The sequence below is a fragment of the Brachyhypopomus gauderio genome, chromosome 9 (genome assembly GCF_052324685.1).
Source record: "Brachyhypopomus gauderio isolate BG-103 chromosome 9, BGAUD_0.2, whole genome shotgun sequence".
NCBI classification, from domain to species: domain Eukaryota; kingdom Metazoa; phylum Chordata; class Actinopteri; order Gymnotiformes; family Hypopomidae; genus Brachyhypopomus; species Brachyhypopomus gauderio.
Window position 1 is genome coordinate 16,965,983 of NC_135219.1, and position 16,324 is coordinate 16,982,306.

Here is a 16,324-nt window from a genome sequence, read left to right on the forward strand (position 1 = left end):
GACAGTGGCAGGGGTAAAAAGCTACAGACAGCAAGCATCAGGTGCTCTAGCACGAGGAACAAATGGATCTTTTCATCCTTCCTGATGGACAACACTGAGGCCACTCCCCTAGGACAACAATCAGGCCACTCCCCTTAGATAACACTGACGCCACTCCCCTAGGACAACAGTCAGGCCACTCCCCTAGGACCACACTGAGGCCACTCCCCTTGGACAACAGTCAGGCCACTCCCCTTGGACAACACTGAAGCTACTCCCCTAGGACAACAATCAGGCCACTCCCCTTAGATAACACTGAGGCCACTCCCCTTGGACAACAGTCAGGCCACTCCCCTTGCCTCTTGGCTGTTGCCAGGTTTCAGTCAGAAAATCAAACATTTTCTCACTGATCATGTCATTATATTAGCTATGATTGGAGTCAGTCACTGACTGAAGATTCAAAGCAGTTATGACCGACACTATGAGCTTTTAAGATAATAATAATAATAATAATACATTTTATTTCATAGGCGCCTTTCTGACACTCAAGGACACCTTACAGACAACACAGCAATAAATAAGAGAACAAACAATTTAAAACAGTTAAAGCTATAATACAACAGAAGCAAATTCACACTTACATTATGACATTTGGCAGACCAATCAGATGTTATAGGCTGACCTAAACAGGTAAGTTTTAAGTGAGGATTTGAATTGATTAAGAGAGCTTATGTTCCGTAGATCAGATGGCAGAGAATTCCAAAGTCGCGGAGCAGAGCGACTAAAAGCTCTGCTCCCCATGGTGGCAAGACGGGCAGAGGGTATTGTAAGGTGTATAGATGAGGAAGATCTGAGAGAGCGAGAGGGAGTGGCAACAGTGAGAAGATTAGAAAGATAGATTGGAGCAAGATTATGGATGGCCTTGAAAGTGAGAAGAAGGATTTTGTAATCTATGCAAAACTTGACCGGGAGCCAATGAAGCTGTGACAGAACAGGAGTGATATGGTGGAAAAAAGGAGTTCTGGTGATGATACGGGCAGCAGAGTTTTGAACCAGTTGAAGCTTATTGAGAGATTTGTGTGGAAGACCAAAAAGAAGAGAATTACAATAATCTAAACGGGAAGTGACGAGACTATGAACAAGAATGGCAGTGGCATGTGGAGTAAGAGATGGGCGGAGACGACTGATATTTCGTAGGTGAAAGTAGGCAGACCGGGTAATGTTATTGATATGGGATTGGAAAGATAGGGTAGTGTCGAGGATGACACCCAAACTCTTTACCAGAGTTGAGGGGACAACAGAAGAATTGTCAATATTAATAGACAGACTGTTGGTTTTGGATAATGTTGTTTTAGTGCCAACGAGGAGAACCTCGGTTTTATCACTGTTTAATTTTAGGAAATTGGCAGAGAACCAGGATTTTATGTCTGTTAAACAATCAGTAAGGGAGGTGAGTGAGATGTTGAGAGTGGGTTTACAGGAGAAATAGAGCTGGGTGTCATCCGCATAACAGTGGAAGCTAATGTGGTGTCTACGAAAAATATGGCCAAGGGGAAAAAGGTAAATGATAAAAAGAAGGGGCCCCAAGACGGAGCCCTGAGGCACACCTGAAGCAACAGGAGATGGCTGAGATGTAAATGATTTTAGTTGAATAAACTGTGTGCGACAGGAGAGATATGATTTGAACCAACTTAGGGGAGTCTGAGTGATGCCAATGGAAGAAAGTCTATTGAGGAGGGTGGTGTGACAGATGGTGTCAAATGCTGCACTTAGGTCTAGTAGGATAAGGATGGAGAGTGAGCCGGAGTCAGCTGCCATAAGGAGGTCATTGGTGACTTTTATCATGGCAGTTTCTGTGCTATGGAAAGGGCGGAAACCAGATTGGAACTGTTCATACAGGTTTTTATATGATAAGTAAGTATGTAGTTGAGATGCTACTATTTTTTCTAAAATTTTGGAAATGAAGGGTAGATTAGAAATTGGTCGTAGATTATTGAAATTAGTTGGATCTGCACCAGGTTTTTTTAGAATCGGAGTTATTACTGCAGTTTTTAAAGAGGCAGGAACAGTTCCAGTGGAAAGAGAGGAGTGGACAATGGAAGAAATTATAGGAACCAGTGAGGGAAGACAGGATTTTACTAGTACTGAGGGGATGGGGTCTAACTGGCAGGTAGATGGCTTAAGCTTCCGGATAATGTCTGAGATTTCGGAGATGGAAGGAAGATGAAAGAGAGAGAAAGAAAGTGCAGGAGGAGAGAAATCAGAGGTAAACCTGGAAGTTGATTGTGAACCAAGATGATGGTGAATTTTACAGATTTTTTCATTGAAATATGACATTAGTGAGTTACAAAAATCAACTGAATGCAGATGAGATGGAAGAGAGTCCGGGGCTTGAGTAATTCTTTTGTATAGTGAAAATAATGACTTAGAATTACCTTCATTTGAATGGATTATGTCAGTGTAATAACTAGATTTACTTTGTGAAATACAGTCCTTATAATGTAGCATATGATCTTTATACATGTCTTTATGAACAGAAAGTCCAGTTCTCTTTTGGAGCCGCTCAAGTTGCCGCCCTTTGGCCTTCATGAGCCGGAGTTCGGGTGTAAACCAGGGGGCTGAACGGGAAAATGATACGGATTTAGTTTTAAGTGGAGCCAGAGAGTCTAGTACAGAGTGGAGCCCAGTATTGTAGTGTGATACCAGGTCATCAAGAGTGGTTAGATTATGATTGTCCATTGTGGAGTTAATGCTGGAGGAGAGAGAATCCAAATTGATGTCCTTAATATTGCGGAAAGAGATGAGACGAGGGGATTTATTAATAGGCAGTGTGAGACAAACATTAAATGAGAGGAGAAAATGGTCAGATATGGGGAGTTCATCAGCAGTACTGTCTAAGGGAGATAATCCTGAGCAGCAGATTAAATCCAGGATATGACCCTTACAGTGAGTAGGAAAATTGATGTACTGCTGAAGTCCAAAGCCCTCAATACAATTCGTAAAGTCTTTGGTAAGAGGGTTATTAATATTGTCCATATGAATATTAAAATCACCCAGCACAATGTTATTTGGTGAAAGAGCAGACAGTTGTGCGAGCAAAGTGGCAAAGTCATTTAAAAATTCTCTGTTTGGTTTTGGTGGGCGGTAGATAACAGTAATGATGATGGGGATAGATCCAGACAACATACACACGGTCGATTCAAAGGAGGAGAAGGTAGAGACAGACACCGGCGAGACTTTCCACTTCTCGTGGTGAATTATCGCGAGACCTCCTCCACGGCTGGTGACACGTGGTTGGGAGATGTAAACAAACCCCGGTGGTGCAGATTCGTTGAGTTGTGTAAAGTCACTTGGCTGTTGCCAAGTTTCAGTTAAACAGAGAAAGTCCAACTTACGGTCCATGATGAGATCTTGGATGAGATGTCCCTTGCTCGTGAGTGAGCGGATGTTAAGCAGACCGAAGTTGACAGTGGAGTTTTCGCCTTTAGCCAGGGTGTTAGCCGACCGGGCTAGGCAGGCCAGCACACTGTGGTCAGCGACCCGACCAGTGTTGCGCTGAGGATGACGAGAAGTGGACCAGAATGATTTTATTGCTTTCGACGAGTCTTCCTGGACATTCCGACGAGACCCGCGGTGAATGTATCTCCGGCGAGGCAGGAATGGTATATCCGGGTGTAACTGTAATAAATCCAGTGGAGGAGCAGACAGGTGGAAACGGAGGCGGAGAAGCTCAGCAGCAGAGTACTGAAGCAGACCCATCACAGGTTGGTGAATGAATGCCACCACAGTCCAAACAAACACCGACCAGATATGGATCGTTCCAGGTAGCATTGTCGGTGAATCCGCAGGGCAGCTTGGACAGGCAGGTAAACACAGGTAGAAGCGGTTCAGGCCCGAATAGCTAAATCACCACTCTTGCTGATACCACCGGAATATCACAGAAGGAAAGCTTTACCTGTCCAGATTAAAACAATTGCCTAATCCAAATGCCAGTTTTAAAAGTTCAAGATAAAACTTTTACGATAAAACGATCAATCGCTACAGCGATTCAAACTTAGACTACCGGCGAGCAGCGGCTGCAAATCGCGCCAGCGTTCACTCATCCGGGCCAGTTGTGCATTATCTCATGATGTCATGATGAGTGCTGTAATGACTAGTCTAAACTGAAGGAATAACATTTTCAGACATGTAATAAGCCAAAAGGTCTGTGAGGTACTAGAAACTAGAGAGATGACAGAACCAGCCGAACTGACCCAAGAGAAAGAGAGTGAAACAGTGACCACTGTGTCACAGGATCTCAGTCACAGCCAACTGTGCAGTCTGATAGTCTATGCAGTCTATATTCCAAACTCTAGGATAAAAATGTCTTTAAGACAGGATGACCAAAATACACACTGACAAATGATTCATCTCACCAATGGAATTACATCTTATATGAGTTCATAACAGCTGCTGCTGTAAACACACAGGCGGCAAAAGCAGCTGCTGTATGGATCACAGAGTACTGTATAATGACTGTAGTTACTGTAGCTATACCCAGGGAACTGCAGAATGACTGTAGCTACTGTAGCTGTACCCAGGGTACTGCAGAATGACTGTAGCTACTATAGCTGTACCCAGGGTACTGCAGAATGACTGTAGCTACTGTAGCTGTGCCCAGGGTACTGTATAATGACTGTAGCTACTGTAGCTGTGCCCAGGGTTCTGCAGAATGACTGTAGCTACTGTAACTGTGCCCAGGATAATGCAGAATGACTGTAGTTACTGTAGCTGTACCCAGGATACTGCAGAATGACTGTAGCTACTGGTAGTTGTGCCCAGAGTACTGCAGAATTACTATATACCCAGGGTACTGCAGAATGACTGTAGCTACTGTAGCTGTGCCCAGGGTACTGTATAATGACTGTAGCTACTGTAGCTGTGCCCAGGGTTCTGCAGAATGACTGTAGCTACTGTAACTGTGCCCAGGATACTGCAGAATGACTGTAGTTACTGTAGCTGTACCCAGGATACTGCAGAATGACTGTAGCTACTGTAGCTGTGCCCAGGGTACTACAGAATGACTGTAGCTATTGTAGCTGTACCCAGGGTACTGCAGAATGACTGTAGGTACTGTAGCTGTACCCAGGATACTGCAGAATGACTGTAGCTACTGTAACTGTGCCCAGGGTACTACATAATGACTGTAGCTACTGTAGCTGTGCCTAGGAAACTGCAGAATAACTGTAGCTACTGTAGCTGTGCCCAGGGTACTGCAGAATGACTGTAGCTGTGCCCAGGATACTGCAGAATGACTGTAGCTACTGTAGCTGTGCTCAGGGTACTGCAGAATGACTGTAGCTGTGCCCAGGATATTGCAGAATGACTGTAGCTACTGTAGCTGTGCCCAGGGTACTGCAGAATGACTGTAGCTACTGTAGCTGTGCCCAGGGTACTGTATAATGACAGTAGCTACTGTAGCTGTGCCCAGGGTACTGCAGAATGACTGTAGCTACTGTAGCTGTGCCCAGGGTATTGCAGAATGACTGTAGCTACTATAGCTGTGCCCAGGGTACTGTAGAATGACTGTAGCTGTGCCCAGGATACTGCAGAATGACTTTAGCTACTGTAGCTGTACCCAGGGTACTGCAGAATGACTGTAGCTACTGTAGCTGTACCCAGGATACTGCAGAATGACTCTAGCTACTGTAGCTGTGCCCAGGGTACTGCAGAATGACTGTAGCTACTGTAGCTGTGCCCAGGATACTGCAGAATGACTGTAGCTACTGTAGCTGTGCCCAGAGTACTGCAGAATTACTATATACCCAGGGTACTGCAGAATGACTGTAGCTACTGTAGCTGTGCCCAGGGTACTGTATAATGGCTATAGCTACTGTAGCTGTGCCCAGGGTTCTGCAGAATGACTGTAGCTACTGTAGCTGTACCCAGGATACTGCAGAATGACTGCTCACTTCGTCTTATGTTCTGTTTTTATGTTTTTCAAGGAAACTAAGGGTCTATGTAATTCATTATCTTTCAGCATCATGCATGTTTCATGAACTGGGCCTCAATTGAACTTGAAGATAATTGTTACAGTTCAGCCCCTGACACCTCCCTTTGGGTGTGTGTTTATGTCGTCTACGTCTAGTCGTCTGCGTCTGTGTATCTTCGTGGGTGTGGTTGTGTCCGTGTGTTAATCAGTTTCACCTGTGGCTCGTCTCGTCATCACATGGGGATTATGTGGTCTGTCTATTTAGTGTGCGTTCGCGCAGTGTCCTGTGCTCATCTTTGTTGGGAGTCTGTCCACGTTAATTTTATTGCTGTTAAATGTGCGCTGTCTGCGCGATTTGTGTTTAATTAAAAGTGACGTTGAAGTCTGCGAGCTGGATTCCGTGCCTCGTCCTTCCGCCCGCACACCGCGTTACAGAAAGACGAGCCGACCAAGACATGCCAGGCTGCCGCGTCGCCGCGTGCCATGGGTAGAGATGCAGCAGGACCCCGTTTGCGCGAGCCTGCTGCGTCTAGCTCAGGCGGCCGAGACGGAGGCGGAAGCAGAATGCCACCGGCTAGCCGCACAGAGGGTGTGGAGTGAGAGGCACTGCCCTCCGACCCTGGCACACCCCGAAGAGGAGAGTAGAGAGGACCTCTTATTTCAGGCTGTGTGGAGAGAGGGTCTCCGCGCAATGAGAAGAGAGTCTTCCCCCCTGGAAGACCTGGAGGATGGCAAGGAGGACCAGTTGGTAGTATATGCGGGAATGGTGGCTATGACCCCTACCGAATTCGAATTCGGGAGTGATGAGTCGGGAGAGGAAGAGACGGACGGTGGACCCAGTTATGCGCCGTCCCAGTACTTAGCTCCCATTGAATGCGACGGAGAGAGAGAGAGGAGGACGTCAGCCCGCTACCGTCCGTGTATTCCACCCCCACTGTGTACTACGGTGAGGAGGAAGAAGACGTCAGTCCTCCACCGTCCGTTTACACAGCGCCTACCAAGTGTTATGGTACGCAGGAGGAGGACAGCCAACCTCTGTCCAAGTGCTCGGAGCGTGAGTTCGAGAAGGAGGAAGGGAGCCTGGCCCCCTCGGAGTACTCCGCCGAGACCGTGAGGGGGAGGAAAGATCCGAGGGAAGGCATTTCCCCCGAGAACTCAGAGGAAAGCACGATGGACTACACTCGGGATGAGAGCCCGGTGGAGCCCATGAGCTGGAGCCAAGGCGGTGAAGAGGAGATGGAGATGGAGGAAGCAGCTTACACCGCCAGACCGGGGCAGCGACCGCCAGGAGAGGGCGAAGTGCCTGGGTGGGGTCCTCTGAGAAGGGAGAGCGAGCGTCGGCAGGCCTACCCTGCGTCGCACCCCCCGAGGGTCTCCGAAGAAGCCAGTGGTGCGCCCACCGAGAGCGCTGAAGGACCGTCCGCCAGCCGCGCCACACCCAGCGGAGGGTTTGCGGCGAAGGTGGCAGGAGGACCACCCACCGCAGCGCCTGCAGCTCCCGGAGCGTTCTCACCCCTGCCCGCAGCCCCCAGAGTGTTTTCACTCCTGACAGCCATCCTCCAGGCACGAAGCCTGGCTCCGTTGTTGTGCATGTCTGTGCCTGTGTTTGTGTCCGTCCCCGTGTGTATCCCGAATCCCCTTTTCCCTTTTGTGCCGCTGTCTATTAATGTTCCTGTGTGTGTGTTTGTAAACGTTCTGTTTTTCGTTTCTAACGTTTTCCCCAGTATTCCCAGGGAGGGTGTTCTAGGCTGTTTGTGGTGGATTCTCCACTGAGGACCGTCATCTCCTAGACACAGGACTGAGGGCTCCGGATCCACCCATCGGTGTGGGTTCGGGGCATTCAGTTCTGTCGGCACCCCGGGACGGGTAGTGCCCTTGGTGGGGGGCTCTGTTACAGTACAGCCCCTGACCCCACCCCTTTGGGTGTGTGTTTATGTCGTCTACGTCTAGTCGTCTGCGTTTGTGTATCTTCGTGGGTGTGGTTGTGTCCGTGTGTTAATCAGTTTCACCTGTGGCTCGTCTCGTCATCACGTGGGGATTATGTGGTCTGTCTATTTAGTGTGCATTCGCGTAGGGTCCTGTGCTCGTCTTTGTTGTGGAGTCTGTCCATGTTAACTGTATTGCTTTTAAACGTGCGCTGTCTGCGCGAATTGTGTTTAATTAAAAGTGACGTTGAAGTCTGCGAGCTGGATTCCGTGCCTCGTCCTTCCGCCTGCACACCACGTTACAATAACAATAATAATACTGATGGGATAAAATGACAAAGGATTGTTATAAAGGTTATAAAGACTAGAAATTTTCATTTGATTCCAGGAGCAATTTAGAGAGAAGCTGAAATACACAAGTAACATCAGAGAAACATCAGGAGGCATGACCAGAGTTACTGAAAGACTTAAATAAGAACTACTGACTGTCATGAGACATGAACCCAGAGTTGACAGATGAAAGGGTGTGTCTGTGTGCCAGCACAGACCAACACAAACAAACAAACAAAAACATTCCCACTCTAAATGTTCTAGTCACACACCCTTACACACTCTATAGTTCTTCCCACTGTTTAGCCTCATTAGTCTGATAATCAGACTCATCTATGCTCTCTCAGCGCGCGCACACACACACACACACACACACACACACACACATACACACACACACACACACATGGGCGTGGTAGTGGGGGAAAAGTGGACCTGACTACCCAGGGCCCGAGTAGAGAGAGGGGCCCATTTTGCTCATGTGCCTCATTTACTGACATTGAGAGTGTACAGGGCCCAAAATTTGCTGTTACACCCCTGCACACACACACACACACACACACGCACACACACACACACACACATACCCTTCCTGTGGGACAGTAACCAGACTCAGACTTAGTTATTGTGTTAGGGTTAGTGATTGTGCGAATGCCAAGTTATCAAGCCTTATATATATTTGCCATTCACCCTTTCTGCCTGCTCTTCTCTGGCCAGTTTGTGCTTGTTTTGGCCAGTTTGACATTCAGTCTGACGCCTTTCTGTGGACGTTCGATTCTGTTGTTCTACGTGCACCTGCTTCCTCACGTCTGCCTGAATCATCACAGTTCTAGTGTCGTATTCACCTACGTGCAGCCTGGAGGGGAGGCGATGAGACGAAGTGAGAAAACGTGAGACAACGCGAGACAAAGAGCGGGAGGTGAGAGAAGCATGAGTGACGAAGACCAAGAAAGTGAAACTGAGAAAGTGAGATAAAGAAAGTGAGAGAAAGTGAGACAGGGATGAAATAGAGATAGAAAGAAAGAGAGAGAGAGAGACAGGCCTCGGGACATTCTTTCACTGTGTCTGCAGCATTGGAGCGGTTACCCCAGGGAAAGGAATCGCACTAGGAACTCCACACCCTGCCACACGTCAGTACAGACGAAGAACTCAGAGAACATGATGAAAGAGATCTCAGTGGGGCAAAGAACTGTTGGAAAATCCACCAGCGAGATAGGCCATCCAGGTGGGACACACACTACCTGAAGGACTCCTGCTAATCTCCCCTCCAGGTGCCTTGTCTGAAACAAGAAGGATCTAAAATAGAAGAAAAAGCCTGTGGTGACACTTAAGTCTAAACTTCTTTTCCTGTATAAAATGTCAGTGAGCAGGAAGCCCAAGGTGGACTTTTCCTCTCGTAATTCGGAGCCACATCACCATTGGAGTGGAAGTTGACTGGTGAGAAGCTCCGCCCTGACGTCTGGACGTGTTCATTGGCTACTGCTGAGAGCCAAATGATGATTGGTTGAGTGTGCCAGGAAGGAGTTAGGAAACCCATGAATCCCGCTTTGCCATTACTCAGATTGTGTGATTCTCCTAGAAGGCTTGCCAGTTCGGAGAACTCATTCCAACTGGTCCGTCTGAAATCGAGGCTGCACAACCACAGAAGCACAACTCCATAGACTCGTAACACAAAAAGCTGTCAGCTCCTCTGCACACCACACACCCAGAATTCCTCCGCGCACCAGGAGACAGGCTTCAGTGCCCAATCAGAACTGTTTTCTCCGCTCCGTCTCACGAGCGAGCCGAAAACGAGCCGACGAGTCAGGGAGACGCTGTGATGCGCGTTAGCGTGCGTCCACGGTGCATCCGGCACGCTAAACAGCGTTCACACGAGGCGTTCTGCGAAAAGCATCCAAGCCATATCTTTAAAATGCCAGCAGCTTGGACCAGCAAAGAAATCATGAATCGTGAAATCAATAAAATCATGTAGCGTGGAAGATTCATTAAAGGACACCGATCTCCTACACTCACACTATAAGATTCCATTACACTTCATGCTATGTACAGTGTAATAAAAGTCAGAGAGCAGAGTCCTTACACGTGTAGCTGTAATTGCTCCAGGGACTTGCTCCTGACGTTAATATGGCAGCAGATGGAGGGGGGGGGGTACTGTAACTGATCCTTAACGAGGAAGATATTACACTGATGAAGAGGACAGGGTGGGTAAGCAGACAGAAACAGATGGGAAGGGGACTGAGAGGGAGAAGATGGAGAGAAAGAGACGGGCCGCATGGAGCCAAGGAGAGCGAGGGCATGAGAAAGACGGAGAAGTAGTGAGAAAGACGGAGACGCAGTGAGAAAGAGAGAGAGCAAGGTTGGAGAGAGGGGGAGGAAAAGCTGGATGGAGAAGAGAGCAGATGGAGGAGAGCAAAGGAACACACACACACACACACACACACACACACACACACACACACACACACACACACACACACACTACCTGTGAGCCCTTCTTACTCCCAGGGAGGTTGATAATGAGCGTTTTCCCACGGATGCCACACACTGGTCTGTAAAGAGAACATTGACATCATTGAATCTAAATCTCAGAAATTCATTTTGCAACTTTCATGCAGCTCCCTGGCTGTTCAGAAGTGTGGTGGGGAAGTTGAGGTTTGAACCTCAGCTGTGCCACATGACCACAGACATTCTCGTTCTCAGTTTTAAAACTGAGCTTGCGAGGAGCCTATCAAACATGGCAGAGTGCTTAAACGCTTTATCAAGTGATCACTCAATCTCTCTTTATCTCTCTCTCTCTCTCTCTCTCTCTCTCACACGCACGCACGCATGCACACACACACACACTCACACACACACACACACACACACACACACACACACACACACACACACACACCACAGTAATCTGTTTGTACATCAAAGCACAAATGTATCACTCAGGAGTCTGAATCCCTGTCAAATCTTGAGCCTTCAGTAGATTGGAGGGTCGGTGAATCTATTTTTCCACCTTGTGTGTCATTCCTATCACAAGGTGTGAGATATGGAAGTGTGGTGTGAGAACGTTACATTGGACAAACTGCAAGAGAGGGTTATTCTGTCTAAACGTATTAAAGCCTTCCATAATGTCTCATATCTAAACCAGGGTTAAGGGTTCAACTTCCCAGCCATTACTGGTGATTATCATCAGCATTTTTTAATAATACACAATATACAGTATAATATTATGCAGACGAATTATAATGAGTTTTTTAATTAATTAAGCACATATGGAGTATTTGTGTATTGCTATACGTTTGTTACACTGAAATGTTACAACTTCACTGAAACAGAAGCTGCAGAATGGGAAGTGTTATAATTCACTCAAATAACAGAACAGCATGCGCACAAGTATTTGTGTGTGTGTGTATGGATGAGTATGGATGAGTATGGATGTGTATGGGTATGTGTGTGTGTATGGATGTGTATGGATGTGTATGGGTATGTGTGTGTGTATAGATGTGTATGGATGTGTATGGGTATGTGTGTGTGTATAGATGTGTATGGATGTGTATGGGTATGTGTGTGTATGAATGAGTATGGATGAGTATGGATGTGTATGGGTATGTGTGTGTGTATGGATGTGTATGGATGTGTATGGATGTGTATGGGTATGTGTGTGTGTATGGATGTGTATGGATGTGTATGGGTATGTGTGTGTGTATAGATGTGTATGGATGTGTATGGGTATGTGTGTGTGTATAGATGTGTATGGATGTGTATGGGTATGTGTGTATAGATGTGTATGGATGTGTATGGGTATGTGTGTGTGTATAGATGTGTATGGATGAGCAGGCCCGTAGCCAGCATTGTGATGGGGGGATCTTTTTCCCCCAAAAGTGGACTTCATTTGGCTCTCTACTCCAATGCCCCCTAAATACACGAGCACACTTCAAACCTTTTATTTTAAACTAGGGGTGGGCATAGATTAATTTTTTTAATCTAGATTAACCTCACTGAAATCTTGAAATTAATCTAGATTAATCTATATTAAAATGGCTCATATGCGTGCTACCCAAGTAATGACTAAAAGTCAGTTTTTGAGATAGGGTTTCTTAATACAGAGGGTGCATTAGACCAGGGGCTCATCTCCTGTTTTCAAAATGCATCAATGACTGCTTGAGGAAGCTGTTCTACTTTGATACTTGAAGAAAAAAAACATAATAAAATGTAGGCTACTCGTGTTCAACGGTTTATTCAGTTAAACATGAATTTGTAAGCTTACATACTGTACATTAAAAGGGGTTGATAACATGTTTATTCAGCTAAACATGATATTTGAAATGTAAGCCAACATTTAGTACATTTAACCTCACGGACGTAATTTGGGGAGGACTTTTTCAAAAGCCGGTTTTGGTCCTCTGCAGTTTTAACAGTTAATAAAAAGAAATATTTAAATAGCGACGAATATAGCGCTAGGACCATGCAGAAAACGACCGGTAACACTTTACGTTCCTAAAAATGAATTTTCCATGAAGCAAACCTGGCGACTTCGTGGCTGCGTCCATGTAAACACACGTACGATTTGTAATTCACAGGTTTGAAAACTCGTTCTCGCCCCTACTGTGCAATTTGGTTAGGAATACAGCCGAGCTAAACTATCAAGTTGAAAGTCATCATAGTTTGCTTACCCATTTTGACCTAGTTCCCAACCCAACTTTAAGAATAGATTAACGGCGATAATTTTTATATCGCCCGATAAGAGTATCAAATTAACGAACGCCGTTAACGGCGCACCACTATTTTAAACATATTATTAATTTTAAGCAAGGTTGCCAACTTTTCAAAATCACTAGTGAGATTAGATTTCGGGGCGGGGAGGGGGTAGTAACTCATTGAATCATAGATGTGGATCAGCGGTAAATAAACTAGTTTTTTTTTAGCGTGAGAAATCGGAAGTGTGGCATGTGAGCGTGTGAAGACAGTCAAATGCGTGTGTCTCACGCTCATTGCGTGAGAGTTGGCAACACTGTTATCGTTGTGAGTCTGTTGTTGCTGTCCTTATTTGTTCATCTGTATATTAACCGGAGATTAACAATTCATTCATTGAATAGCCTACCTATCTTGAGGGGCATGTGTGTACGGAGGGAGGGTGCGGGGGTTGGGGGGGGGGGGGGGGGGGATCGAACGAACCCTTCGATCCCCCCTGGCTACGGGCCTGATGAGTATGGGTATGTGTGTGTGTATAGATGTGTATGGGTATGTGTGTGTAGATGTGTATGGATGAGTATGGGTATGTGTGTGTGTATAGATGTGTATGGATGTGTATGGGTATGTGTGTGTGTATAGATGTGTATGGATGTGTATGGGTATGTGTGTGTGTATAGATGTGTATGGATGTGTATGGGTATGTGTGTGTGTATAGATGTGTATGGATGTGTATGGGTATGTGTGTGTGTATAGATGTGTATGGGTATGTGTGTATAGATGTGTATGGATGTGTATGGGTATGTGTGTGTGTATGGATGTGTATGGTTATGTGTGTGTGTATGGATGTGTATGGGTATGTGTGTGTAGATGTGTATGGATGTGTATGGTTATGTGTGTGTGTATGGATGTGTATGGGTATGTGTGTGTAGATGTGTATGGATGAGTATGGGTATGTGTGTGTGTATGGATGTGTATGGATGTTTATGGATGTGTATGGGTATGTGTGTATAGATGTGTATGGGTATGTGTGTGTGTATAGATGTGTATGGATGTGTATGGGTATGTGTGTGTATAGATGTGTATGGATGTGTATGGGTATGTGTGTATAGATGTGTATGGATGTGTATGGGTATGTGTGTATAGATGTGTATGGATGTGTATGGTTATGTGTGTGTGTATGGATGTGTATGGGTATGTGTGTGTAGATGTGTATGGATGAGTATGGGTATGTGTGTGTATGGATGTGTATGGGTATGTGTGTGTAGATGTGTATGGATGTGTATGGGTATGTGTGTATAGATGTGTATGGATGAGTATGGTTATGTGTGTGTATGGATGTGTATGGGTATGTGTGTGTATAGATGTGTATGGATGAGTATGGGTATGTGTGTGTGTATGGATGTGTATGGTTATGTCTGTGTATGGATGTATATGTGTATGGGTATGTGTGTGTATGTGTGTGTGTTTATGCATATGTGTGTGTGTTTGGGTGTAAGGGTGTGTATGTGTATGGGTTTGTGTGTGTATTTGTGTGTGTATTTGTGTGTATGTGTATATCTGTGTATGTGTGTTTGGGTGTGTATGTGCATGTGAACATGTGAATATGTCCTGATTTAATCACTTAATTCAATTTCAAACGTCAACATTTTTTCACTACCTATTTGTTTTTGGATAATTTTATTTTGCTTTGTGTGTTTTATTTTATTCATGTACTAATTTATTTTTCCTTATAATTCACTTATTAATTTATGTATGTAATGGGAGCTATTTCAGGTCTATTTATAGGGGTTTGTGGGGTAGAATTATAAAGATTGAGAAGAAAGGTGAAGAGAAATGTGGGGGGGGGGGGGGGTGTCTATGTTTATGAATGAATCGATTTTGCTTATCATGTTTGGATACCTGCCCTCATAAAAAATACTGAAAATAGTAGAACAATAGAATTGTCTGTTCTACACTACACTACAGTGTCACTGTTCTAGCTTAGCAACCTATCAATGTGCTAGCTTAGCAACTTATCAATGTGCTAGCTTATCAACCTATCAATGTGCTAGCTTATCAACCTATCAATGTGCTAGCTTATCAACCTATCAATGTGCTAGCTTAGCAACCTATCAATGTGCTAGCTTAGCAACCTATCAATGTGCTAGCTTATCAACCTATCAATGTGCTACCTTATCAACCTATCAATGTGCTAGCTTATCAACCTATCAATGTGCTAGCTTAGCAACCTATCAATGTGCTAGCTTATCAACCTATCAATGTGCTAGCTTAGCAACCTATCAATGTGCTAGCTTAGCAACTTATCAATGTGCTAGCTTATCAACCTATCAATGTGCTAGCTTAGCAACCTATCATTGTGCTAGCTTAGCAAATATCACTTTCAGACTCCTATACGCATAACTTTAGCATGAAGCAGAATTTCAAAAGTCAAAGAAAACAGTAACACATTTTCTTATTGATTTTGACAATGGCGTGAGGAGGCGGAGCTTGTCTGCACACACTTGGAGAGGAGGCGGAGCTTGCTCGACCACTCACCTGGAGAGCATGCCCAGAGGGGTGACGTTTAGAGAGCCCATCAGCATTGCCAAAGACATACCTGGAGCCTCTCGTTCAATCACCTCTTTAGTAGCCTGAGGAGGTAGTGAGAGAGAGAGAGAGAGAGAGAGAGAGAGAGAGAGAGAGAGAGAGAGAGAGAGAGCAATGAATATAGACATATATAGACAGAATTATGTTTGTTTGCCATAATACATGCATAATACATAAAAATGACCATCACATCCACTCCCACATACACATCCACTTCCATGACCACACCCATAACCACTCCCACATCCACGCCCACTTCCATGACCACACCCATATCCACTCCCACCTCCATGACCACACCCATATCCACTCCCACATCTACTTCCATGACCACAGCCATGTCCACTCCCACTCCTACATCCACGCCCACATCCACACCTATTCCAATGTCCACATCTACGCCCACCCCCACAACCACGCCCACTCCAATGACCACGCCCACTCCCCTGAACCTCAGTTCCTTTCAGGTGGATGTGAACCTGTAGCACTGACCTCTGCCCACAACAAGCTTCTGCGCGTCCCTGCTCTAACACCCATAACCAAGGCTGTTAGTAAATGACTGGGCATGCTGCTTCAAGTGTGTTAAAGCAAGAAAACCATGGTAGTGTGTACAGGCTCTGACCTTGGACACGTGGAAAATGAACAAACATTCGGGATTCTTTGTATTCAGTGTGTTAGTCCACAATGTCTGGGATCTCTTGCTTTTCTTCCATATATTAATATGTATGTGTGTGTGTGTGTGAGAGAGAGAGAGAGAGAGAGGGAGGGAGGGAGTGCCAGCAACTGATGGCAAGGGGCTTTTCTCTCCCTGGGGTGTGTTCTTTGTCCTTGAGCTGAATGACACTTT

At 45.6% G+C, this 16,324-nt stretch overlaps 1 protein-coding gene across 9 annotated transcripts in view; it reads right to left on the reverse strand.

The window, feature by feature from the left end:
- gphnb (gephyrin b) overlaps positions 1 to 16,324 on the reverse strand; it is a 119,727-nt gene that overhangs the window by 35,656 nt on the left and 67,747 nt on the right. For all 9 annotated transcript variants that reach the window (XM_077017690.1, XM_077017689.1, XM_077017688.1 and 6 more), the window contains exons 5-6: positions 15,427 to 15,521; positions 10,688 to 10,754 (exon numbers count right to left, since the gene is read on the reverse strand). In XM_077017690.1, the coding sequence (XP_076873805.1) occupies positions 10,688 to 10,754; positions 15,427 to 15,521 (162 nt within the window). The remainder of the gene's footprint in view (positions 1 to 10,687; positions 10,755 to 15,426; positions 15,522 to 16,324) is intronic.